Source organism: Chamaea fasciata, unplaced genomic scaffold (assembly GCF_029207755.1).
Source record: "Chamaea fasciata isolate MVZ Bird 193981 ecotype frontalis unplaced genomic scaffold, bChaFas1.0.hap1 SCAF_17, whole genome shotgun sequence".
NCBI classification, from domain to species: domain Eukaryota; kingdom Metazoa; phylum Chordata; class Aves; order Passeriformes; family Sylviidae; genus Chamaea; species Chamaea fasciata.
The window spans coordinates 12144260-12170310 of NW_027094102.1; the positions used below are offsets into that span (position 1 = coordinate 12144260).

Sequence of the window (26051 nt, forward strand, 5' to 3'; positions counted from 1 at the left end):
GCGCCGGCAGAGCCGGGTCCCCCCGCGCCGCCGCCGCCGCCGCCGCCGCTCCCGGAGAGGAAGAAGAAGGCGCAGCGGGCGCCGTCGCCCGCCCGCCCCAAGGAGGTGCCCGGCTGGTCGCTGGCCAAGGGCCGGCGCGGAGGCGGCGGGGGACACCCGGGCGCGGCCCCGCGGCTGGCGGCGAGCGGCGCGCACCCGCACCCGCACCCGCGGCGGCCGGGCGGGGGCAAGGACGGGCGGCCCGACAAGCGGGGCCCGGCGGGGGCCCGGGCCGGCGGCAAGGGGCCGGCGGGGCGCGGGGCGGTGCGGCCGAAGGGCCGGCGGCACGGAGCCGAGACGGCGGCCCCCGGGGCGAGGAGGACGGCGTCGGGACCCCGCTCGGTGCCGGGGCCCGGGCCGGGGTCCGGGCTGACCGACAGCAGCTCGGAGGTGTCGGACTGCAGCGCCTCGGAGGAGGCGAAGCTGCTGTCGCTGGAGCTGGGGCTGAGCGGCAGCGATGGCGAGTCCCCGGGCAGCGCCCCGCCGCCGCCGCCCTCGGCCGGAGAGGCGTCGCCGCTGCCCGAGGAGCCCTCGGCCGCCTCCGTGGCCAGCAGCCGCCTGCAGCTCAGCACCTCGCTCGCCTTCTCCGACCTCACCGAGGAGCTGCTGGACGCCGGCACGGACGGGCTGCTCCGCGAGCTGGAGGACCTGCGCTCCGAGAACGACTATCTCAAGGTGGGCACGGCGTGGCGTGGCATCCCCGGCACGGCTCGGTGTGGAGTGACATCCCTGTCGCGGCTCGGTGTGGCACGGTGTCCCTGGGCAGTAGTGGTACAGCATGGCATCCCAGGGCATGGGTCAGTCAGGGTCGGCATCCCTGGCTATATCATGGTTTAACGTCCCGGAGCTTTGCAGGGCATCTGAGGGCATGGCTCAGCATGGTGCAGCATCCCTGGCCTTAGCATGGCATGGTGTGGAATCCCAGGGCAGGGGTCAGCGTGGCTTAGCATCCCTGAGCACAACAGAGCATCCCTTGTGATCGCAGCATGGCATCCCTGTGCACAGTGCAGCATGGCACACCATCCCTGGCATCACAATGGCATGGCACGGCATGGCATGGCATGCCAAAGCATGGCTCAGCATGACACAGCATCCCTGGGAATGGCGTGACGTGGCATGGCACTGCCTCCCAAGGTGTAGCTCAGTGTGGCACAGCATCCTCAGGTCCAGCCTGGTACAGTTCAGCATCCCAGGGCATGGCACGAGGCACAGCTTAGCTCAGCCTGGCCTGACTCAAATGAGCAGCACAGCACAGCACAGCATGGCTGGGTGCAGGGCTTGGCATGGCTCAGCCCAGCATGGCATCCCTGAGCGTGGCACAGCCAGGGCTGGCCTGGCGTGCTGTGGCTGGGCTTGGCTTGGCACAGCGTAGCATGACTGGATGTAAGGCCTGGCTTGTCTAAGCCTGGCATGGCCACACTGAACTTAGGGCAGAGCTCAGCTTGGCACAGCACGGCCCAGCTGGGCATGGTCCAGCGTGGTGTGGCATGGCTGGGCACTGCTCAGTGTTCATGGCATGGCTTGGCACAACGTGGGCCAGGCATGACCCGGCCGGGCATGGCTTGCCCTGGCACGGCACATTGGGTGCAGCACGACCAAGCCTTGCATGGACCCAGCTTGGCTTGGCACAGCCTGGGCTGGCACAGCTTAGCAAGGCCCAGCTCAGCATGGTGTGGATGTGCTCAGCCCGACTGGGCATCCTGGGACACACTATGGCATAACCTGACCCCGTGCAGTTGGGCATGGCCTGGCAGTTGGGCATGGCTCCCTGCTGCTCTCCCTGCCTGCTGCTGCCAGACCCTGGGGACATTTTCCAGCTCTCTTCTTCCCGCTGGTTCCTGTGCTCCCTGGAGCCTTTTTCTGGGTCTGCCTGGTTCACAGGGGCGTGGTTGAGCCAGGGCAGACGTGCTGTGAGGGAACAGGGACACAGAGCAGTCCCACTTCTGGTCACACATCAGCCTGATTGGCACCAGCACCCACCAGGTGCCACGTCCTGGGGGGCTGCAGGCATTTTGTGCCCTCTCCTCTTCTTCAGGGTGGAGCTGTGGCTGACCTGCTTGGGCAGTCACCTGCTGGCAAGCTCAGGGCTGGGTCCCAAGGCTGCCCAGCTGCTCTTTGGGTCCTGCAGGTTGGAAGTCAGGCCAGCTCTCTTCTGCTGCCGCCCAAGTTTGTGAAAATGTTCAGGATTCCAACCCCGAGGTAGGCACTGGGTGATGCGCTGGAAGATGCTCAATCAGGCCCTTTGTCCGTTAGCAAAGCCCCAGTTCACAGCTGGTGTCCCAACTCCTGCCAGAATTAGCAGCAACAGCTTAAGGGCTTTGATTTACTGGGAGCTGGAAAAACACAGATGAGGCCCCTGGGTTTCCAAGAACACGCGTGCGAGCGCTGCCATTCCTGCGGACAGAGCTGGGCTTCCTCCATCTCCACGTGATCTCCTTCCTGGCAAGCTGCAGGCCAGCGGGGTGCCAGTGATTTACCTGCCCTGAGGGGTGGCAGCCGAAATCCCCTGGCCCGGAGCAGTGGGGGAGGGGAGAGCAGCTGGAGGCATGCACCAAGAGCCGCCATGGCAATGCTGGTGGCATCGTCCCCTCTCCCCTCTTTGCCAGCACTCGTGTCTGCTCCCTGACATGTGCATCCTGCTTATATCCGTGTTTCCGTGTTGTAGCTCACTTCTCCTCACTCTGGAGCAGGAGGTGGCTGGGGTGCTACCCTGGCTCCAGCTGGGCAGAAGCCCAGAGCACACACCTCTTGTGCTCCAAAAAAATGTTGGAAGATTTTCCTAGATTCTCCAGCAAGGAGCAGGAAACTGGGCTGGGCTGCAGCAGAGTGCTGGCTTGTGCCATCTGTGCTAAAAATTCAGGCATTTCAGGACTTAAAACAAAAATAAAGCCCTAACCCGAGGGATTGGCGCTGCCCATTTTGCCATGCAGCTCTCCTCCACCCGAGTGTGGATGAATCAGACTGATCCCAGGTGACTTATTTCCTAAGACTCACCCTAAAAGCCGCAAATGAATATTTTTTTCACGTATTCATCAGCACCAGCTAAAACCTAGTGCGTATTTGGAGCGAGATGAGGATTTTTGGGGGTGGGAGGGCTTTGGTGACGTTCTGGCACGAGCCAGACGTGTGTGGTGCTACTATGCCCGTGTGATGCACGCTGGGCTTGGGAGCTTCCCAGCAGAGCTCCAGCAGTGCCAGCTCACGTCCCATCTTCCCTCGGCTGCCATCATAAAACCGACTTGTTTAGGCACACTGCACCCATTTCTCTTTGCAGCCCAGATTTGTGCAAGGCTCCGCTCTCCTCCTCCCACTCGGGGTGCGCTGGGCGGGCTGGGATCTCCTCTTGCCCCTGCTCTCAGGCCCGTGCACCTGCTGTGACCCCCCTGGAGGGGTTATCCCAAGCGTTTCCCCAAAAAGGGCTGTTTTCACGGGCAGGCTGGTGAGGGAGGAGGTGGCTTGATGTCCTTGCCCCGCTCGCTGTTGCTGAGCCGTGCGATGGAGAGCAGCTCCCAGCCCTGCGCAGCAGGCTGGAAAATGTGAGATGTGATACGGCAGCAGCTGCGGAGGGACAGGCAGACAAAGAGTGGGCACGGGAGGGTTTGGAGCAAGGGGAGGGGATGCCTGCAAACCCTTTCCTCTCCTCTCCGAGGGAAGGGCTTGAGGCAAGAGCAGTGATGCCTGCCCTTTCCTGCTGCCTGTCCCCCTCCTGCTCCCTGCCCTGAGGTGTCCCACATCCCCCGGGGCTCGCATGCATTTCCCAGCTCTGTGGTGAAACGTTTAGAGTGGCTGGGTGCCTTGTTTCCCCCAGGGTAGTTATGCCACCAGCACGGGCTCTCTGAGAACATCCCACAGGGATACTGGGAGCTGTGTCAGGGCAGTCTGGTTGGCACCGAGTCCCTGCTCTGCTGCTGCCCAGATCCTGCCTGGCCACAGGGGCAGGGACCATGTCAGGGAGTCCCAGTAACCACCTGCAGAGCTGGGGAACAGAGCTCTGTCAAGCAGCCACCCTGGAAGGGGTTTTGCAGCCTCCTGCCTTTTCGGATGGTGCCCAACATGGGTTGGGCTGCAGAGAGCCCCCAGCTGTTTGCCTGGTAATTTATGGGGGCAGGTGTAAAGCTGAGAAATGTTGATTTTTCCCTCACTCCCATTGCCAAAGGGGAGCTGCCATGCCAGCCAGGGGTTAGGGATCAGCGCACAGGCTGCTGCACTGAGCTCCAGTGTGACGTGGATGGCCGGTGTTTGCTGTCAGAGCTGGGCCAGGGCTGCTGTCACTGCACCCAGAGAAACCCCCGTGTGTGACATGGGTGTGCCTTGCCCATCCTTCCACCCACTGCACCCTGGCATGGGCTTGTGGTGCGCTGCATTTTCTGGGTTCCCCTTGCTGGCAGGGGACATGCCTGAGCACCCTGGGCAGTTTCCTTTAAAAATCCCCTCTGATTTCATTTTTTTTTTTTTCCCTAGCAAATTCAGGCACAATTCCCTGTGCTGCCTGACGGGCGCTCAGAGTTAATTGAAAGCTGCTGCTTTTGTGCTGTAATCTGGGAGGAAGCCGTGCTTGTTGCTCTCCTGCACGGTAATCCCCCTCTTTGCACGGGGATCGCGGCGAGCCGCAGGCACACCCGCTGCCAGCGCCGCACAAAGGCGCCTCTGCCAAACATCCAGGCAGCCCCCACCCTTCCTCCTCCTCTGCTGAGCTTAGGGGGTGAAGCTGCAGGGTGCAGGCAGGGCTGTGCCCCCCAAAATGCTGCCCACCCCCGCCCCACGGGCAGGTTGCTGCTGCTTGGCTGTGCCCCAGAGGGGGTTGTGCTGCCAGCGGCACCACAGCCAGCCATGGCTGCACTGCATGAGCCTGTTTTGTGTCCCTTGCTGTTTTCTGCCTCTTGGAGATAGCAGGTCCTGCTGGGGTTGCACAGTGTGTGTGCTCTGCTCAGGGCTTGCTGCATTCTTGCCGGTGCCAGAGTCAGCGTCTAACCCCCCCTGAGCAGGAGATCCGAGGGTTTAATTCTGCTTCTGCAACCTGTAACGGGGCTGGTGTGCACTCTAAGGTGTGCTCTGCCATCTCCACTGGTCCCTCTGCTGCCCTGTCACTGCTCAGGGTCATCACCCTAAAGCTCAGCCCTTCCTGAAAGAGCTGATGTCCTTCAAGTGCATGTGTGGACACAGCTGTTGCCTCCTCCTGCTGTAAAAACGCATGGTTTCTTTCTCCTGAACTGGAAACAGGCAGTTTGCATCCCACCTTTCCGCTTCTTAGTTTCCTTAATAATCTCCCCGGGGAGAGACAGTGTCTCCGAGGTTTGTGCAGAGGAGGTTGAAGGTGTAGGTTGTCTCTTGAGCTGCTCCACTGAGCATAACCTGGCTCCTGCAGCCACGAAATGGGGCGTTTGCTTCTGCACACCATCCCTGGGGCATTCAAATGAGTCTCTCTGGACTGCGGTTTCCCAGCGTTCTTTCAGAGCCAGGGGATTTCTGGTGTAAAAACACTGTGAAATCTTCACTGCTGCAGAGATGGGATGAGCGGGATGCAGTGGAGGGTGATCCTGGAGGACAAGCAGGGGAGCAGCCCATGGGTGCTGGGAGGCTGTGACTTCACAGGGATGGGCACCCTGTTGTTTACAGGGCAAGTGGCCCTGCAGGGCAGTCCCCAGGGGCATTTGTGTTGGAGAGAAGTAATTTGTCTCTTCCTCAGTGTTGCCCACCTGTCATTGGTGTCACTGGTGTTAGTGGTAGTCACCAGTGTTAGTGGTGGTCACTGGTGTAACTGGTCTCACTGGTGCTATTAGTGGTAACTGGTTTCACGGATGTCACTGGTGGTCACTTGTGTTCACTGGTGTTCCACGCTTCATTTAACATCAGTTACAGTGCTCCATGCTCAATGCCACCCCTGAATTTGGGCTGTTTCTGTGGGGTTCCTCCCCTCTCCTGGTTCTGCTCTCACCTAAATCCAAATGGATTTTTGGCTGAGTTGGGCATCAACCCCAGAAAATGTGCAGGTGCAAAGGGTGCCATCGTGGACCCCTGAAGCTGTGAGGGGCCCACAGTGGACCCCATGTGCTGCCTTAGCAGATCAGTTCTGTCCTCCAAGCTCTCTTCCAGTTTGCTGGCATTTTTCCACTCTCCAATCCTAATCCCTTTACTGTGGTTTAGCAGCATGGCTTGCCTCTGTGGGACAAACTGGGGCAGGCTGTGCGCCTGCCAGGCTGCATCCACTCAGAGGATTTATCTGTGTTACGGGATGTGGCTGAATTCCTGCAGCTGGAGCGAAGACAGGCACTGCTTTCCCAGCCCCCAGTGCTGCAAATCCCCCCAGCCCCACTCCAGGGCTGTACATCCAGGCTTTGCCCAGGCTGGACACGCTGGACACAGCCTCCCCCTAAAATAACGGTTGCTACAACCCAAAGCATAAACAAGCAGGAGCTCTTAGCAGGGCAAGCCCAGGCTCCCTTCCAGCAAATGCAAGACGTGGTTGGGTTTTTTCCAAGGTCCCTGCTCCCTGCCCTGCTCAGCTGCTGCCTGGGAAAGCCACACGGCAAGTGAGAGCTGGAATGGTCAGCACTGAAGGAGGACTGCAGCTGTATTCAGGCCACGATTGGCCTGACTCTGGTGGTGAGAGGCTGGTTTCCCCCACCCGCTGCAGTGCGCCTGCTCCCCTGCAATCCGTAATGCCTTTTCTTCCTATGAAAGCTCCCGAGGAATGGATGCCATAAAGCAGCTCTCCAGGCTGTTTTGGTTTATGGGGGTTTTGCTGGTGCCCCCAGAGCTGTGGCTGTGCTGGGGGGGAGGTGGCGGTGCTAGTGGGGGATTCCCATCGAGTTTGTCACCCCAGGGTGAATCCCGGCCCTTTGCAGGGCTGTCTGCCAGCACATGTGGTTTGTCCCTGGGGGGTTTCACACCTGACGTGTCCAGGAGGTTTTATCAAACATGTCTGCAGTGATGCCCCTTCACTGGACAGTCTCTGGCTGTCCCTGGAACAGCCTGGCCCGGTGTTCCCAGGACCCCCTGTGCTCATCTCAAAGCCTCGGGGCTCTTTCTGTTGTGAGACAGAACAGAAGCAGATCTGTTCTCAGGACCCCCTGTCGAGAAGCAGAGCAGCGGAGGGTGACAGGACCCTGGTGGCCATGGTGCTGGCAGCCCAGGCCAGGAGATAATCTGGGATTGTCTAATTGACATTCCTTCTTTGTCACAAAGTGTTTAAAGCCAACAGTGAGCGACTGTGACTTGTCCCTGCAGCTGCCAGTCCTTTCCCCAGGCTTGGCTTCTCCTTTCGGGGAGTTCTTGCAGCTGGGGCTTTGTCAGGCCGGGTGAGCGTGGCAGCCTCTGTGCCAGCGCCTGGCAGAGCCAGCACAGAGCGGCCATCTCAGGCTCTAGGTCACTGTCACAGCAATGTGAGGAGCAGTCCCCTGTCCCCTCTGCCCAGGGTGAATCAGGGCTGAGCATCCCCAATGCCTGTGCCAGATCCTTTTGTTCCTTCCCTGACCATGCCATGGTGCAGGGTGGCAGGGTGAGCCACGCACTTCTCAAGTGGCAGTGGCATTTGGCAGTGTCAGGAGGTCTTTAGTGGCAGGGGTGTTTGGCAGGAAAGCAGATCCTTGGTCCCTTCCCAGGAGGGATCCCTGGTCCCACCAGGTCTTGTCAAGAACAGCTGGTGTGATGGCTGCAGTGTTTGTTTGGGGGGTTTGGGTTGACACCACGTTCATGGTGATGTGGGCAGGGCTTGGTCAGTCCCCAGGGACCGGAGGGGACAGTCCTTGAGTGTCCCCAGTGACCTCAGTCCTGTTCTGCACGAGGAGATGGCACTGGGGCCCCCACAGTAGTCGTGTGCCATAGCCCTGGAGGAGGCTTTGGGTCAGTGCTGGTGCCAGCAGGATGTCACCCTTGGCCCTGCTGTGGCAGTGATGCAATTGCACTGTGCCAGAGGCTCTGCTGTGCTGGAGGAGGTCACTGGGAGAGCTAATGAGACTGGAAGAGAGGAACAGAGGACCCAGCCCAAAGACTGCTGCTTGGTGGCAAAACAAAGGGCAACCTCTGGTCCCCAGCACTGGTGGCATCTGGTTCATGTCCCCACGTTGCCTCCCCTAACAGCTGTCCTCGTCTGCCGTCTCCTCCTTCCCTCGCCTGCCTCCCTGACACATCTTTTCCAAAGATAACCTAATTTTTCTCCCCGTGGCTGCTGCCTGAGCTGCTCCTGCAGCTCCTTTCCCTCCCCCACCTTCCTCTTTCTTTTACCACAAATACTCTCAGGCGCTTCTGTTGCTGTTCCCCCTCACCGGGTGACTGGCTCACCCCCGGCTGACAGCACCCAGCTGGCTCTGAGCCTTTTCCTGCAAGGATTGGGCTTGGCCCAAGGGGTTGAAGACCTGTGAAAATGGCTTATGGGATGGATGGATGGATGGATGGATGGATGGATGATGGATGGATGGACGGATGATGGTTGGAGGGATGGCCATGGTGAGGAGGTGTCACAAGGGAAAAGCAGGCAGAGCAAGCTGCGGGCTCTAACACCACACCTCCCCACAGGATGAGATCGAGGAGCTGCGCGCTGAGATGCTGGAGATGCGGGATGTCTACATGGAGGAGGACGTGTACCAGCTGCAGGAGCTGCGGCAGCAGCTGGACCAGGCCAGCAAGACCTGCCGCATCCTGCAGTACCGGCTGCGCAAGGCCGAGCGCCGCAGCCTGCGCGTGGCACAGACCGGACAGGTGGACGGAGAGCTCATCCACAGCCTGGAGCAGGACGTCAAGGTCAGCCTGGGAGGGCACCTCCCCACCCAGGCAGCCCCCAAGAGGGGTTTTTGATGTGTTGTGGGCATGGAGGTGGCAGGGGGTGTTGGGGAGCAGGGAGCTCTGTGAGGATGTGCAGTTTGTGGTGACATGCAGTTTTGTTGGAGACATCGTAATTCCCTGCTTGCAACGTTGATGTGGGAAGCGGGGAGCAGTGCTTTCAGCTCACAGCTGGTCTGAGGGGGCCCTGGTGGTGGAGAGGGCCAGCACTGCCTGACTGTGCCATATGTGAGGCTCATCCCATGCAGGCTGGAACCCAGCCCAGCCCTGTGCCCCAGGGCTGAGCTCCCTTATCCTGCTCCTATGGGGATGTGATGGGGCCACCACTGCAGGATGGAGTGTGCAGGGAGGGAGGGAGTGTGGGGACCTGGACCCTGCAGGCTTGTGAGCTGCTTCTCTCGGCCATCGGGAAGACCTTGCAGAGCCCCAGGCATGGTGGCACGTGGGGCTGGGGCAGGGACAAGAGGATTTCTGCGGGGTGACATTGCTTTGCCCTGGAGGAGCCTGGTGAGTGTTTGCTGAGGGCTCTCACCAACGAGGCTGCTGCCAAGAGGGGGTGCGGTGGCAGTCGGAGACAGCTCAGGATGGATGTGCAACAGCTCGAGGACTAACTTTGTTTTTTGAGCAGAAAACAGCCGGTCCTGGAGCCAAGACATGCCACAAGTGTGGGGCTGTGAACCCGCCTCACTGCCCATCCCTGCTGGGGCCCCAATCCCCTCCTCAAACCACCCATCAGCTCCCCCCCAGCTTGGCTGGCTGCTGCCAAAAGCACCCCCTCCAGCTTCTCCCTTTCTGGGAAAGAAAGCACAGCCCATCCTCGGGGGAACAGGAGCCCGACCCCATGGCCTGAGATCCCCCAGCCCTGCAGCAGGGCTTGCTGCTGCCTCCACAGTGCTGATATCCCAGGCTGTGCAGGAGACCAGTGGCATTTGGGACAATTTTTGCTGTCCTGCAAATGCAGGAGTGAATGTTTTGTATTATTAAGTTCCTTTTATGCTGAGGACTGCACCCCTGCAGGGATCTGGAGAGGGGGAGCTCTGGGATGGATGTAGGCACTCTTCACCCTAGGGCAGCTGCTGGTTTTTCTGTAATGTGATGCAGCAGCTCGCCTTTCTCCTGACTGGCACAGCTGCTGCTTGCAGCGACAGGCTGCCTGCTCTGCTGCTGCCTACCAGCTCTTCCAGCCTTCTGGGGGCTTTGCCAGCTTTGTGGTATGGAAAAAAGGTGATGATTATCTCCCAGCATCATGCTAGGGCTGGGGAAGGCAGGATTTGGCCAGAGGATGGGGATGCTGGGCAGCCTTGCAGCTGGTGAAGGAACAAGAGCAGTCACATGACTGAGGGGACAGACCCAAGGGCCAGGGGGTCACCCCCCATAGAGTCTCCTCCAAAGGGTCTCAGTAACCACCTGCTGGTCTCTGCATGAGGACTGTGGGTGCCCAGGAGCTGTAGTCTAAGCCTCGTGCACATTGTGCCCAGTCTGATGAGAGCCCTGTTGTGTCCCCAGGTGGCCAAGGACGTCTCTGTGCGGCTCCACAACGAGCTGGAGGTGGTGGAGAAGAAGAGGATCAGGCTGGAGGAGGAGAATGAGGACCTGCGCCAGCGGCTCATCGAGACCGAGCTGGCCAAGCAGGTGGTGCAGAACGAGATGGACAAGCTCCGAGAGGTGAGTGGGACACGGGAGGGGGGCTGGGAGGTGTCCCCAAGGCTCCACTCATAGCAGGTGTCCTGGCCCTGCATCATGGGATCCCCCAACCCTGCCTGAGTCACCGAAACACAACCCGTGCTACAGATGCTTGTGAAACCCGAGCAGCTCCTGCCCTCGGCAGGCTTCATCCCAGTCTGTGAGCAAGGGCTGCCTCTGCCCCATCCAGGGGGGGCTACAGGACTTCCCCACTGCACTGGGGACACTTTATATGTCCCTGGCCACTTGCTCAGCCCAGCCCCCTGGGCCATGCCCAGTTCCATCTGGGCAAAGCTCCACACGATGTGTAGGGTCCCTGTCCCTGGCAGAGTGCCTGGTGCTGGCTGTATCCTGACCATATCCTTCAAACTGGGCTGAGATGTCCCAGCAGTGTCCCAGTGTTGTCCCAGTGGTGCTGTGGAGCTGGGTGGGTGCACAATCCCCTCTGTGTCCTGGGCAGCCACAAATGTACCCATATGCCCAAGTCAGGGCACTCCATGTCATGCTGTGTTTGGGACCAGCTTCTGGCCGGGATCTGTGTCAGCCTCGGTGACAGGAAAGGCATCCTGGTGACAGCATGGACTTGAGATCCTTTGCAGCCCTTGTAACCCACTTCCCTACTGCCCGGGATGCCTTTGGTCCCGGGGGAGCCTCGGGATGCATCTCTGGCTGAGCCATCAGGGCAGTGTGGGGGAGGAGACACGACCAGGAGAAGGCTCTCACTTCCCCCGCCGTGCTTCCTGCACAGGCTTGGGATCTCTGGGGCCATCCCTGCCGAGGGCTGAGCCCAGCTGCTGGGAAGCTGCAGGATCCAGCTGTACCCAGCCCCTCTCAGGTGACACGGAGCAGCGTCCCCCACACGGGTGTCTTGTCCCCGGGCTGTGCAGCGCAGCCCCCGCTAACAGCCGTGAAACGGGTTTCCCTGCAGCCGGCAGCGCGGGCTGAATAACAAATCGCAGCAGCGGGAGCTGGGCTGGAGCTCTCCCGCTCGGAAAACAGGCAGGGAAAATGGTTGTGTGGTCAGCGTGGGGAGCTCAGAGCTGCCTTGCTCTGGCTGAGGAGTGAGGGGTGGGATACAGCCCCTGGCTGCAGCTGCCTGAGCCCTGGGGACACTGCTGCTCGGCAGGGGCTCAGAGATGGTCCCCGGGCTCAGGATGGCACATCCCCAGGCTAGCAAGGGTGTTGGGGTTACTCGCTGATTGCAGAGTGCTAATTAGGCAAACATTAGACAAAGTGAGCTAAAAGCCCTCCTCCCTCCCTGCTGCTGCAGGGCACGGAGCCTGGCAGAGCTTGTTAGCAGCCAGAGCCAGTGACTGTGCAGGGCTGCGCTCACCCCTCAGGGCTGATTATTCCTCCCTTCCAAGAGGTTTCTCCCATAATTGGATAATTGTCTGGGGATCATCCCGAAGGCACAGGCATTTTTCCCCTCCTCTGTCTCCTAAAGGGATAGGAAAAACTGCGATCAGCCTGGGTACTCCATTCCAAGCCTGCCACACCAAGCTTGGCTGTGATGGGACCCTCAGGCAGCCACCACCCCAAGGCTGCTCCCAGGGTGGGGCAGTGACAGCCACGTGTGCCCCAGGGTGCTGTGCCTGGGGCTCTTTGGGGCTGGAGCTGCCCTTTGCCAGCCACAGTCCCCAGCACGGTGGGGGTGAGGGATGTGATGTGGCACAACCAGCCCCTGGGAGAGGCTCTGCAGCTCCAGCAGCTCCAGGGATGGTTGTGGCCTTAATAGGAAAGCCTGGAGCCTGTCACCTTGGCACAGGCAGCAGCTTACATTTCACAGCTGCTTTCTTTGGCTGCTGGGCCTCAGCACCAGCTTGGAAATAGGTCCAGGGCAGCTGCATGGATCAGCCAGGGCTCACGGGAGGCTGTGTGGATGTTCTTGAGGGTCTTGCCCCAGCTCCCTTCCCCAGATAACTGGCTCTGCTCTGGGCACCTGCATTTTTACCATGCTTTTGGATCTGCCTTATTGCTCTGCCTGCCTTTCCCACCTCCCAGCTGTCCTCACGAGTCTGGACATTGTCCCTTGTGTCCCCTTGTGACCTTGACAGCAGAGTCAGCATTGTGCTGCTGAGGCACCAGGACATGTCCCCTTGCTTGGGGAGAAGGCGATGGGGAATGTCATCATCTGCTGCTCCCACACTGGAATGTCCTGAGAGCTGTCCCTTGGCCTGGGGTTTGCATTCCCTGCTCCATCCAGCCCTGACAGGGACAGTGACTCAGCCTCTCCACTCTCCATGGCTCATTTCCTGCTCACTCCTGCTTTTTCACTGCTCGTTTGCCTGCAGGGGGAATTTCTGGCCAAACCTCACGATGTGATACTTGCCAGTCCAGTTCCCTCAGAGCAAAGGGCCTCCTCCAGCCCGCCGTGGCTGGGTCCACGAGCATCAGCACCAATGTCCATCCACACTCAATCTGTCTGTCTGTCACTGCAGGGGTGCAGTGCCATCGCTGTGGGTCATAACTCTCTCTTCCTCCTGCAGAACTCCCTGAAGAAGCGGGGGTCTCGCTCCATGGGCAAGACTGAGAAGAAGCCGTCAGTACAGGTATCAGCACCTGAGCACCCAGGGCACACCACAGTGACCCACCAACACCCCGGGTCACGGTGCCAGCTGGAGACTGAGCCCGGACCAGCAGTAAATCCGGGCATGGCAGCGCCATCCCCTCCTTGCAGGGCTTTGCAGAGCTTTCCTGCCTCTCAGAGCCCCTGCATAAGGGAGGGATTGATGTGCTGGGCCATCCTCTTTGTCCTCAGCCGCTCCCTTGTCTCATTTATCAATGGAGCAGCAGTGGCCGGCGATGGCTTTAACCCTTTCCCTGTGTAAGGAGCTGAAGGAGTTTGGCTTTTACATTGCAAAGCTGCTTCTGCTCTTGTGGCTCTTGCAGCCCGTGTCCCTCCTGGCAGTGCCAGCAGCTGTGCTTGAGGGTGGTGTGGGAGCTTCACGGGGTCTGGGGGAGCAGAGGGTCCCTGTGGGGGTGGCTGGAGGCCACACCACTCCTGCCCCTCCCAGGCTGCTGGGGCAGCACAGGGACAGGGGATTTGCCGGTGGCAGCAGGATTTCAGCTGTCACTTGCTGTTGAGCTGAGCTGCTGTGACTCGCTAATGCTGTTACCAGGGCTCGGAGAGGCAGAGCTGCTCTTGCAAGGATAGAAAGGCAAGAGGAAAAATCCTCTTTCAAAGGCAAAAGACTTGAAGGGTTTATTTTTGGGAACGGATCTGCTCCCCCAAAGCTGGGACACGGAGGCAGACCATGTAGTAAAGACACTCTTGACATGCTGCTGAGTGTCTCATGGCAGGAGCCCTGAGCAGCAGGGTTTGGGTGACCTGTGTCCTTCTTGGCACAGACCTTTCTGTGCAGACACAGGACAGAGACCCCCAGGCCCTCAAAGACCTTCTCCTTCAGTGTTTATTTATCACCTCCCTTTAATTCCATTCTTGAGAGCCCCTTCTGGCCAGCTGATGGTCCCAGCATCCTTCCCCTCATTTCCCCAGAGAGCACTTACAGCCAGCTCTGCCCTGAGTTGAGGGGGCTCCTCCATCACCCCCTTCCTGAGGCCGAAGCTCCTCATCTGCCTCCTCCTGGGGCAGGAAACAACCCCGACCCCCTCTGCTTCCCACACCCCCATGGAGCCAAGACCCTTCAGCTTGGGCTTGCAGGGTGGCCCCAGCTGTGTGGTGGGACCAATTCTCCAGGAACTCTGGGCTTCCCTGGGTGCAGATGCCCCTGGATGTGCCCCCCCTCGGCTCCCTGTCCCCACGCAGCCGTGGCTGGTGGCCCTGCGGGCACAGATCCTGTGACTCATCAGTGGCTTCCTGGGCCCCTTTCCTGCTTGGCCCTGCAGGGTGAGCATCAGCACTCCCCAGAAGTGGAGCTGGGGGGGACAGACTCAACACTGAGGTCTGCCCAGGCCCCAGGAGCACTCCAGGTGGGCTTGGGGACGTGTGTGTGTCTCTTTGCTGATGCCAAGGCCTAGAGGGACACACTGGGTTGCTGGTTTTGTTTTTTTTTTTCCCCTGGAAAAACAGGAACTGAGGTCATGTCTGCCCTGCCCGCACTGGCCCGCCCCTAATCTCCTCACCTAATTAGGGGGGCACAGCTTTAATGCGCCTTAGTGAGGTCGTGTCCCAGTGCACAAACATGAAAGTGCAGCAGGGTGGTTCCTGTGGTCACAGCAGGACATTTAGGGAATTAAATGGCACCCCAAATTCATGGGAACGCCCTTTCCATCACCCCTGGCCTTGCTATGAGCAGTCCAGGAAGTCTGCAGAGTAAATACTGCTGCAGGGTTTGGGGTGAGCATGGGCATGGCTGGGGGGTCTGGGGGTCCAGGGCACCCAAAGAAGGGGACAGTTTGTTTTTTCCAGGCAAGGAGAGGGGAAAGGGGATGAGTTCAGCCAGGAAGAGGGCTGCCAGGGCCAGCAGCCACCCAGCCAAAGGGCCTGGCCCCCTCCAGCAGTGCCCAGCTCCAGTGGGTGCAGTGAGGTGAGGGTCACAGCCCGGCAGGTCCCTTCCTGGCGCTGACCATGCCAGAGCTCAGAGCACTCAAGTGACCCCAGGGCACGGGAAGCTGCGAGCTGGACGTCAGGAAATCCTGGTCCTCCATCCAAAAAGCTCCCAGAGCAGAGAAACGGTCTGTCTGGGCAAACAGCCAAGATCCTAACTGCTAAATAAAAAAGGAACACATGGAGAAACGGTCCTGAGAAGCAGAGGAGCTTGGGAAGGGACTACTGAGCTGATGCTGAGGCTTTGCTGGGTTTTCAGTGCTCTGGCATGGTGGTGGCAGCAAGCTGGGGGTTGGGACTTCGAGAGGTTTTCAGCTGCTTCTCTGCTCTGTGATGAGAGTGGGGGGCTGAGCGAGAGGAGCAGAGCCTGATGAGGGCATTGCAGTGGCAGCAGTGCCAGGTCTGGGGAGGAAACCTTAGTGGCCCTGTGGAATGTTGAGAGCTTTCTCTTCCCCTCTGCCCCATTGTGGATGAGGTTGGACTTGGTCCACACATCCCTGGTGGTGGTTCAGTGTCCTTCTTGGGCAAGACCCACAGGTCTCCTCATCCAGGGCATCCTGTCCTGTCTCCAGGCTCACCCTGAAAGTCTCCAGGATGGATCTCAAAGCTTTTCCCCCTCCAGGAGCAGAGCCAGCAGCTTCCCTGGGATGACTGGCATGGGAGGGTGGCATGTCCCCAGGGCTGTCTGGGAATCACCGTGGCTCCTGGGAGCATCTTTCTGATACCCATCCCCTCGTTCTCCAGGAGGACAGCGCAGACCTGAAGTGCCAGCTGCATTTTGCCAAGGAGGAGTCAGCCCTGATGTGCAAGAAGCTGACCAAGCTGGCCAAGGAGAACGACGGCATGAAGGAGGAGCTGCTGAAGTACAGGTCCCTGTACGGGGACCTCGACAGTTCCCTGTCCGTGGAGGAGCTGGCTGACTCTCCCCATTCCCGGGAGGCCGAGCTGAAGGTCCACCTCAAGCTGGTGGAGGAGGAAGCCAACATCCTCAGCCGGAGGATAGTGGAGCTGGAGGTGGAGAACCGCGGGCTGCGGGCAGAGATGGACGACATGAAGGGCCAGGGGGACAGGGAGCTGCCGGGGCAGGACACGCGGTTCCTGGCGGGCGTCTCGAGCTGCGGGGACGCGGGGGACACGGTGGCCGAGCTGCGCCGGCACCTGCAGTTCGTGGAGGAGGAGGCCGAGCTGCTGAGGCGCTCGCTGCTGGAGCTGGAGGACCAGAACAAGCTGCTCCTCAACGAGCTGACCAAGTACAAGTCGGACCATGAGCTGGACGTGACGCTGTCGGAGGACAGCTGCTCGGTGGTCAGCGAGCCCTCGCAGGAGGAGCTGGCCACGGCCAAGGTGCAGATCAGCGAGCTCAGCGGCAAGGTGAAGAAGCTGCAGTACGAGAACAGGGTGCTGCTCTCCAACCTGCAGCGCTGCGACCTGGCCTCCTGCCAGACCACCCGGCCCATGCTGGAGACCGACGCCGAGGCCGGCGACTCGGCACAGTGTGTCCCCACCGCCGGCTGGAGGGACGGCGTGGGCGGCGGCGAGGCCGACGGGCAGGACAGGGGGCTGGGCAGCGGGAAGGTGCCCGATGGCCCCACCAAACTGCTCAAGCCCAAGGACCTGGAGACCTTGCTGGGTATCCGGGACCAGGCAACGCTGGTCAGTAAAGCGATCGATGTCTTGATTTCGGATGCCAATGGGTTCACCTCGGGGCTGAAGGCCTGCCTGGACAACGAGTGTGCAGGGGTGCTGCTGGGCGAGGCGGTGGGCAGCACTGGTGACGGCCCCAGCGATGCCAAGCTGATGAACGTGCTGCTGATGCGGCTGGGCGTGCTCCAGCAGGACCTGGGCTGCTTCGTGAGGAAGGTGGACCACCTCACCAGCGGCTTCAAGGAGCACACGGACTCGTTCCCCTTCTCCAGCCCCAGCGGCCACGACGTCACCAAAGAGGGGCTGCAGAAGGAGCATGCCTCCGACTTCCAGGTACGGCTTCTTCCCACATCCCTCTCAGCAGCTGCCGCTTTATTTGCCACCACGTTTCCTCCTGCTTTAACGGAGCAAACCCCGATCCCCTATGTAACCTCCCTCCTGCCTCTCCAGAGCGAAATCCAAACTAACACCTCACAGCATGCCAGTGGCACTGGGGACAAGGTAGGACTCTGCTCCAACAGAGTGTGCCCAGGGCAGGAGGCAGTGGGCGTCCTGGCACAGGCTGCCCTGCCCATGGCCAAGGGCTCTCAGGTGCAATCCCACCTTAGCAGGAGCTGATGTTTTGGCTGCTCTCCGTGGCTTAGCCCAACATTGTGTTTCAGAAGCTCTTTGCTTGTTGGGGATGAGCTGGGTGGGAGGAGAGCAGCCTGCAGCCCCCGAAAGCAGCCCAAATTGCAGGGACCCCGCTTGCAGGAATCCTCCATCCCCAGAGGTACCCAGGCAGGGTAGTTTGGAGAGCAAAGGCTTCAGGGCATATCAGCATCCAAGGGAGAATCCTTTGGAGCAGTGCAGAGCAGCTCATGCCCTGTTGTCCCGCTGTTCTCAGGGGTCCTAGCTCGTGCCCAGGTCCAGGGATGCCAGTGGTGGTTGGGGCTGCAGGCACAAGCCCCTTTCTGGAGCACACTCCCTTGTTCAGAGTCCTATTGTTCTGCATGTGGTCCCCCCAGCCCGAGGTCCCAGTCTCCCCCAGTCACTGCATGGCACCGTAACTGGTGTTTGCACATTTTTTCCCTCTTTCTCTCTTTTTTCCCCTTTCCCCAAACAATCCAGGCCACGTGTCTCCTCATCCTGTGTTTCCTTTTGGTTTCCACATTGTCTCCCGCCATGGTGATGAAGCTCCTTCTCCTCCTCATCCTTTTTGTTGTCTTGTAGTCCTTTACTGTTTCGGAGACCCATTGTTTTGTTTTCTGGCTTTTTTTTCTTCCCGCTCTTTTGGTTTGTTCTCATTAACTTGCCCACGCATGCAGCAGCCTGATTTTAGGGACGCCGACCCTTTCCGCATCCCCCACACCAAGGACACGGACCCCGCCCATCCCCGGAGCTACAAAACCTGCCGGGCTGAGGAGAACGACTCCTACGCCACCGAGGTATGACACAGGCTGGGAGCCACGTCCCCTTGGCCAGCGGGGTTGGGGACAGGGCTGTGGGGCGTGGTTGACCCTTTCAAGAGCTGGGGGGACAAGGGAAGCTGCAGAGCCTGGTCAGGGAGGGACGCAGGGAAGTGCAGCCCACCTTTCCCATCCCCTTCCCGGGCTGTTACAGATGAAGGAGCTGCAGCTGGTGCTGTCAGAGGCCAACGAGAGCCTGCGGGGGCTGCAGGAGCAGCTCTCACAGGAGAGGCAGCTGAGGAAGGACGAGGTGGACAACTTCTCACAGAAGATCTGCCAGGTGAGTAAGTAACAGCCTCTGCCCCTGGGAGACAGCTGTCCTCAACCCATGGCGGTGCCACCTCCAGCCCCTGCCCTATGACCCACGTGGGGACCTGGGTGTCACCTGGGAGCACACACAGCATGTCCCACTTCCAAGGCTGAGCACACTCTTCCTTGCACATGGGCATGGAGCCATGCAGGGCTTCTCCCATGGGACTGCCTCAATGGCCCTGCTGTCCCCAGCATGCTCCCAGATGGGGATGTGGGGCTGGCACCAGGCTCAGCCCAGACCCTGGTGGGGAGGCATCACAGGCTGCCACCAATGCCTGTCCTGGAGCCACTCGTCTCTCCACAGCTGAAGGAGGACCACCAGAAAGCTCTGCTGCGACGGGAGTTTGAGCTGCAGAGCCTGAACCTGCAGAGGCGGCTGGAGCAGAAGTTCTGGAGCCAGGAAAAGAACCTGCTGGTGCAAGAGTCACAGCAGTTCAGGCAGAGCTTCCTCCTGCTCTTCATGAAGCTCAAGTGGTTCCTCAAGCGCTGGCGCCAGGGCAAGGTGGTGCACAGTGAGGGCGAGGACTTTTTGGAGGTACAGTGGGCTGCCATGGAGGGGAGACCACACTGTTGGGTGTGTCCCTCATGCCCGTTTGCCCTGCCCGGGGCTGTTTGGGTGTCCCCCATCCCTGGCCAGGGGCTGTGGGTCCCCAGATCACCCCAGCCATGGTATCACTCACAGGTGAACAGCATGAAGGAGCTGTACCTGCTGCTGGAAGAGGAGGAGCTAGCCCCGCAGCAACAGGCAGACAACAAGATGTGTGCCGGGGACACCTGGACCCCCAACACGGTGAGCAGGGTCCCCACCAGCCCAGGGGGTAGATCAGGGTAGGATCAGCCCCTGCTGTGACTGTGTGGCATGGGGTGGTGGCTCCTCTGGGGGTGCATGGCTGGGTGGGGATGCTCCTCCCCAGCATATCACCCCTAAGGATGATCCGCTGCCCTGATGGCTTCCCCTGTCCCTCACCTTGGCAGCAGCCTGCAGGGCTGGGATGCAGAGAGGGCAGCTCCCACAGAGTCCCACCCTGCTGGGGTCCCCTCCTGCTGCCTGTGCTCACCCCTGTTCTCCTGCAGCCCAACGAGTGCATCAAGACTCTGGCAGACATGAAGGTGACCCTGAAGGAGCTGTGCACGGAGCTGCGGGAGGAGCGGCGCGGTGCCAGCGAGCTGCAGCAGCAGTTCACCAAGGCCAAGGCTGCCTGGGAGATGGAGCGTGCTGAGCTCAAGTGCCACATCGCCCAGGTGGGAGCCCCAGGCACCCCGTGGGCTGGCAGAGCTTCCCCATGCCTGCTGGGGGCCTGGGGGCCTGCCTGTGCCCTGTGCCAAGCGCTGGGCTGGGAGCAGGGTGGCACTGTGGGAATCTTAATTAGCAGCCACTCAGGCAGGAGAGTTTCCATGGCAACGGGGCTGGCATGGAAATCTGACTGTGGAGCAGCAGAGGATGCTCTTTATTCCTCTGTGGGGAGGGTGGGATGGGACAGGGGCTCAGCATCCCTCCTGAGGCCAGGCAGCTGAGAGCAGCATCAGAGCCCAGCTCTCCCCCACCCCGGGTCACAGCACAGGATCCCTGTGGGTGCTGCAAAAGGCATGCAGGGCTGCAGGGAAGGCAGGAGGTGGAGGGAGGGCAGCCTGGGCAGTCGGGGAAGCTCCTGCCTCTAAGATGAGTCCCATCAGTCCCTCAGCCCTGTCCTCCCAGTGCTGAGAGGTTTCCACTCACGCTGTGTTGGCAGCAGCCCATGGCTGTACATCAGCTCTACTCCCCAGCACAGGCACCAGTACTTTCCAGGCAGGATTTCTCCCGGCACAGCACGAGTCCCCAGTTCCCATATTGCCTCCTCAAAAGTGAGCAGAGCAGTTGTGGGGCAGCACCCCAGTGGTGGTGCATCCTTGGCGGCCGCTCTGGCAGCACTGCAGGTGATGCTGCCCCTCTCCAGGAGCCATGTCCTGCAAGGAGACATGGAGAACAAGGAGCAAAGCCAGGCAGGCAGGACATTCAGCCTGTGTCCTGCTGGGTGACCATCTGCTGGGCCGGCTGGCATGATGTGGCTGCAAGCCAGGGCTGGCCATGACTTGGCTGTGCCATGGGCAAGCCATGTTGTGTGTGTCACGTCCTTGGGGACATGCTTATTGCCCAGCCTGGCAGCATGGGATTGGCACTGGCCAGTGGAATGCCTGCAGCCCTGCCTGTTTGCTGGAGGTGTCCAGCACCACGCTGGAGCTGTGGTCCCTCACAGCCACCACCGTGTCCCCACAGCTGGAATCAAAGGCAGGCAAAGGGATCGCGGAGCGTGCACTGCCAGACTGGAAGGTGGCACTGAAGAGGGAGCGTGAGGAGCACCAGCACCTCCTGGCCGAGTCCTACAGTGCTGTCATGGACCTCACCAAGCAGCTGCAGATCAGCGAGAAGAACTGGAACCAGGAGAAGGTGGAGCTGCTGGCTCGCTTCAAGGAGGAGCAGCAGCAGGCAGAGCAGCAAGCGAAGGATCTGCAGAACAAACTTAACCAGGTATGGTGTCCCCCATTCCGCACGTGTCCTCCAGCCTCTGCTGCTTGCCCCAAGAAGGTTTCATGCTTTTGCTTGCCCAGAGAGGCTCATGTTGCACCTGTTGAGTGACCAGTACATTCTCCAGTTGCAGAAAGGATCCAGTCCATGGGCATTGAAGCACTCTGAAATGGAGAAGCACGGCAGCAACTGGAAGGAGGTGGGTAAGAGAGGGTGGAGTGGTCTCAGGATGCTCTTAGGGCTCAGGTCTGTGCTAAGGGTTAGATGAGACAATATGTGAACCCCAATTAAGACCCCCTTAAACAGCAAATGAGGCTGCAAGGGAGAGCACCAGGAGAATGAGAGTGTGACGGGCATGACTGAACCCCAGGAGCTTCTGTGGGGCTATAAAAAGCTGATTTAAAATAGTTGTGATTGCAGCCAGCCCCGTGCAGTCCTGAGACTGCTGTGCCTCAGTGTGTGGGGAAGCTGGTGGTGCCAGAGGGGAGCGGGATGCAGCCCCTGAGCTCCAGCCCATCTCTGTGCTCTGGTCCTGTGCTTGCTGACCCCGGAGCTTTCTCCTGTGCCCTCCTAGGCTCTCAATGAGAAAATCACAGACAAGGAGACAATCTCTGAAGCAGAAGCCAAGGGAACCAACCTCAAAAGGTGAGTGTGCTGGTGCCTCCGTAGTCCCTGGAACACAGAGGGGGCCTCTGGGCTTGACACTTCTGAGAGTCATGGCAAGATGGAACCATGTTCCAGGGTAGTCCTGGAAGCAAAGGGCTCCCTGTGAGGAGCAGGACTGGGTGCCCAGGAAGGTCCCACTGGGGTGGGCGCAGAGTGCCTCATCTGTCCCCCAACCCCCTGCCCTGCCCCATTTTGATCCTCATCCTCTCTCCTGCTGCAGGACCAAGTCTGTTTCCTCCATGTCAGAGTTTGAAAGCTTGCTCGACTGTTCTCCCTACCTCCCTGGAAAGACCGTGCCAGGGCTGGGTGACCATGCCCGGGGCAAAAAGGCATCTTCAACCACCCAGTTGCTGCCCAACGGGATCCGGGACAGCGCCAGCCTTCCTCCCTCAAACTGTACATATGTGAATATTGAACAACCTGCCCCTGACAGCCTGGCCAAGGAGAAGCTGGGCATCTCCTCCTGGGACTACTCACGGGCAAGCAGCCTCTCCAGGCATGACCCAGCTCAGAAACAAATCCAGAGGAGCTACACGGCGCCAGACAAGACAGGGATCCGCATCTACTACAGCCCGCCCGTGGTGCGGCGGCTGGAGGCGCCTCTGGTGCACAACAAGGAGGGCAAGATCATGATCGAGCCCGGATTCCTGTTCACCATGGCCAAGCCGAAGGAGCCGGCGGAGTCGGCCAGCACCGAGGGAACCTACAGCCAGTGGCTGTGCAACTTCTCCAAGCAGCAGCAGGAGCTGCTGGATGGCGGGGCCGGGGAGAGCACGGTGCCGCCGGTGCCGAGGTTTCCCCCCTCGCTGCACGACCTGGAGATCTCCGGCAACATGAGCGACGACATGAAGGAGATCACCAACTGCGTGCGCCAGGCCATCCGCTCCAGCTCGCTCGAGAGGAAGGTGAAAAGCACCTCCAGCCAGACAGTGGGGCTGGCCCATGTGGGCACACAGACCATCCAGACGGTGAGCGTGGGCCTCCAGACCGACCTGCCCCGCAGCGCCGGCATGCACGGCAAGAGCTGGTCCCCGCGCAGCTCCTCCCTCATGTCCGTGCGCAGCAAGCAGATCTCCTCCTCCCTGGATAAGGTCCACTCCAGGATCGAGCGGCCGTGCTGCTCCCCAAAATACGGCTCTCCAAAGCTCCAGAGGAGGTCTTCCTCCAAGCTGGATGCCTCCAAGGACAGGAGCCTGTGGAACTTGCACCAGAGCAAGCAGAACGGCTCAGCCTGGGCCCGCTCCACCACCACCCGCGACAGCCCGGTCCTCAGCAACATCAACGATGGCCTGTCCAGCCTGTTCAGCGTGGTGGAACACGCGGGCAGCACCGAGTCCATCTGGAAGCCGGGCTGCCCTGAGAGCAGCCGGGCCAAGCCCGAAGCACCCAAGTACGGCCTCGTGCAGGAGTTCTTCAGGAACGTCTGCGGGCGGGCGCAGAGCCCCACTGCCCCCCAGGAGAAGAAGGAGGCCACTGGGGAGGAGAGCAAGAGAGCTGAGCACCCCAGCCCCGCCACCCACCACCCAGCCGAAAACATCTCCCGCGTCTTGAACAAGAAGGTCCTCAAGCAGGGCAGCTGCGAGGACCCCAAGCCCTCGTCCCCTGGCCAGGGCAGTAAGGACGCAGCCCTGCGGGACCCCGACCTCATCTCGGCCATAGCCAGCGAGGTAACGAGGCACGGAGCCCCCCGGGGTGTCCCGCCGTGGCGGCGGACACGGTGCCTGACCCCTCTAACCCCGCTGTGCCCTGTCTATCTTTGCAGGACACGGCGTGCGACTGCAGCTCCCAGTCCCTCACCTCGTGCTTTGCCCGGCCTTCCCGCTCCGCGGTCCGCCACTCCCCCTCCAAGTGCAAACTGCACCCCGCGGACACCCCCAGGGCGGAGGAGAAGCCGGGGGCCTCGAGTGAGTGAGGACGGGGGGCCGGGGGACGCAGCGTGCCTGCCATCCACTGTCCTGCCGGACGAGCGCCCGCGCTGAGCCCGCGGGGGCCCCTCTCGGAGGTGGCGCGGGCTCATCTGTCTCCTAAACGTCCCCTCGGCCCCGGGGACGCTTACGAAGCAGATGTAGAGCCGGAGGCTGCCGGTGGCCCCGGGATGTGGGGGACCCCCCGCCAGGGTGGCTGCATCACCTCCTGCCCGCGCAGAGCCCCGCTGCCGGCACCGGGGGGTCCTGGCCGGTGCCACCGCGCCGGGAATGTCAGCTGAGACCCTGCTGTGCCGAGGGCTGGCGGGCGCTGAGCAAGGGAGAGCAGCCGGGGGAGGCTGCTGGTGTGACGGGGAGGGCTGGGCTGAGGCGCAGCAGGGCGGCTGTAGGGAGGCACTGGCCGAGGGTGATGCCGCGGATGGAGGGTGCCGGCTCCGGCTGCTGCCGGCGCTGCCCGCCCTGCCGGGGCTCGGGTGCATCCTGCCAGCATCATCCCGCGGGCCGATTGCGGCGCGGTTGCATCAGCCGCGGGCCGCCTGTGCTTCCCCGGCAGGAAGGAGGCGGGAGGATCCCTGTGGTCACCCAGGCTGGGCTGCCTGCGGGGCCCTCCCCGGCCACCCTGCTGCTCGGCGGGTGCTGCTGAGGCCCTTCGCTGCTGGGAAGGGACCGGGTGGTCCCTAGGCTCCTCCAGCTGCAGAGCTGGGATCGCTGGGTGCACAGCGTGGGAGAGTTGGCCTGTGCCTCGGTGTGTGTGTGCACATCGCCTGCTCCCAAGGGGCCGTGGTGCCCCTGCCTCACACCCACCTCCCTGCTTGGGGTCACTTGTAGTTGTTTCTCCTCCAAGTGCTGAATATACATATTTCTCTTTTTTTTCTTTTTCTTTTTTCTTTCTCTTTTTTTTTTTTTTTTTTCCTCCTCTTCTGGCTCTGCCCAACTCCGGACAGCCTGCAATGTAAAACCAAGTGCATTTTAAAAAAACCGAAATGAGCTACATTGGAGAGGCACCAATTGGATTAAGAGATTGTGGGTTGGGAGGCTGCAGCGTGGCCCGCGGTCTGCGCCGCCCGTCCCTCCATCACCACCAGAAAAAGCCTTACCCAGGGAGGGAGGGGGCAGCAGCCACAGCCCCCAGGGCACTGCAGAGCTCCTGGGGCTGGGGGACTGTGATCCAGCCCCACACAGAGCAGCCTTGGTGCTTCTGTGCAGCTCCAGGAGAAAACAGAGACTTCTGAGGCAGCTGCCTGACCTATTTTGGAGCTGCCTGCCAGGGGCCAGACAGGGATTCACCCAGATGGAGCTGCCTGCAGGTGCCTAGGGCTCAACACGTTGCTTTGGGGCTGTGTGCCTTGTCCTGGGGGCTCTGTACGCTGCCCCCAGGGCTCTGCATGCTTCAGGGGCTCCATCCACTGCTCCAAGGGCTCTGCATTGCTCTGGGGCTCTGCACAGTGCGCCAGGGCTCCGTACACTGTTCCAAGGGCTCTGTGCACTGCTCTGGAGCTCTGTACAACACTCCAAGGGCTCTGTGCATTGCTCTGGAGCTCTGTACACCGCTTCCAGGGCCTCTGCGCATTGTCATCTCGCAGTTTCTCTTATGAACTGCTGGTGCTGCCGAGGCTGCTGCCCTCTCCTGTCCAGCCGCTCGCTGCCCGCAGCATCACTGCCACGTCGCAGCCTCCGTCAGCATCTCCACAACAGCCACTCACTGCCTGTGTCTCCGGACACACCAGCATCAGCCAGGGCCCAGCAGGCCCAGCACCGATGGCCTTTTGCTCCTGCGGCACCTGGCCGGCCCCTGGGGGACGCTTGTCACCCGGGTGGGGGACACTCAGGGCAGGTGCTGCCCACCCTCACCAGCAGCCGGGGCCGGGCTGTGTCCCTGCCTGCCACGGAGGAGTTGGGTCCAGCACTGCCACGGGCAATCTCCTGCTGTACATAGATCTTTTTGGGATGGTTTTTAGCATTTTCATGGATAATCGGGGTTTTGGTTTGGTTTGTGGTTTTTTTAAAAGACTCTCTACTTTTCTGGAATGTGGTTTCTCATTTTTACAACTGCCTTTTAATTATTTGTAATATTGGTCAGTTCTGTCTTACTCTGTAAATAACGGTGCTGGGCATTTCCCAGGGGGGCTGAGATGAGGCCGGCAAGGAATTTGTGGGAAAAATTGCTTAAGGTGTGGAGGTGGCTGATTCTACTCCAGCCCCTCCATGGATTCTGCCCCTGTCCATATGCCAGTGCCCAGCCTGGGGTGAAACCCGAGGTGTTCTGGGCAAAGCCACGCTTGCCCCTGCCCTGTCCTCCTGCTTCCTCTCACCAGCCCATGCCAAGGTCGCATGAAGGGCACCTCCTGCCCTGATGACAGGCCCTCTGCCTGCCCCATCCTGCACCCCTGTGTCATGCCTGCTTGTTGTGTGATGAATAAAGGCCTTGTAACCCCTCACCCCCACCCTTGGTGCTGCCTTCCCATGCTGTGGTGGGGGGACTGTGCTGCCTGTCCTGTCTGGGGCAGTGCTGCTGCAGAGGGAGGCGTGGGGTGACACGATCCTGT

General features: G+C 60.6%; 1 protein-coding gene across 2 annotated transcripts; it reads left to right on the top strand.

Moving 5' to 3' along the window:
* On the top strand, positions 1–25527 carry MTCL2 (microtubule crosslinking factor 2). 2 transcript variants are annotated; one of them, XM_066198613.1, is made up of 16 exons: positions 1–714; positions 8554–8778; positions 10324–10482; positions 12987–13049; positions 15752–16984; positions 17959–18078; positions 18254–18379; positions 18716–18946; positions 19094–19201; positions 19486–19653; positions 20666–20917; positions 21042–21113; positions 21489–21559; positions 21801–23247; positions 23343–23484; positions 24450–25527. In XM_066198613.1, the coding sequence occupies exons 2-16, from the start codon at positions 8581–8583 to the stop codon at positions 24476–24478; spliced, it is 4419 nt and encodes a 1472-aa protein (XP_066054710.1). In that variant the 5' UTR covers positions 1–714; positions 8554–8580; the 3' UTR covers positions 24479–25527. The 2 variants fall into 2 exon arrangements, with proteins under 2 accessions (XP_066054710.1, XP_066054711.1); XM_066198614.1 differs by having other exon boundaries at positions 14–714; positions 17962–18078.
* Positions 25528–26051: the final 524 nt, after the last annotated feature.

Coding starts and splice junctions, on each gene's coding strand:
- MTCL2 (XM_066198613.1), top strand. CDS start 8,581: ATGCTGGAGATGCGGGATGTCTACATGGAGGAGGACGTGTACCAGCTG. Junction 20,918..21,041: donor TGCAGAACAAACTTAACCAG/GTATGGTGTCCC, acceptor TACATTCTCCAG/TTGCAGAAAGGATCCAGTCC. Junction 23,485..24,449: donor GGAGAAGCCGGGGGCCTCGA/GTGAGTGAGGAC, acceptor AACTCCGGACAG/CCTGCAATGTAAAACCAAGT.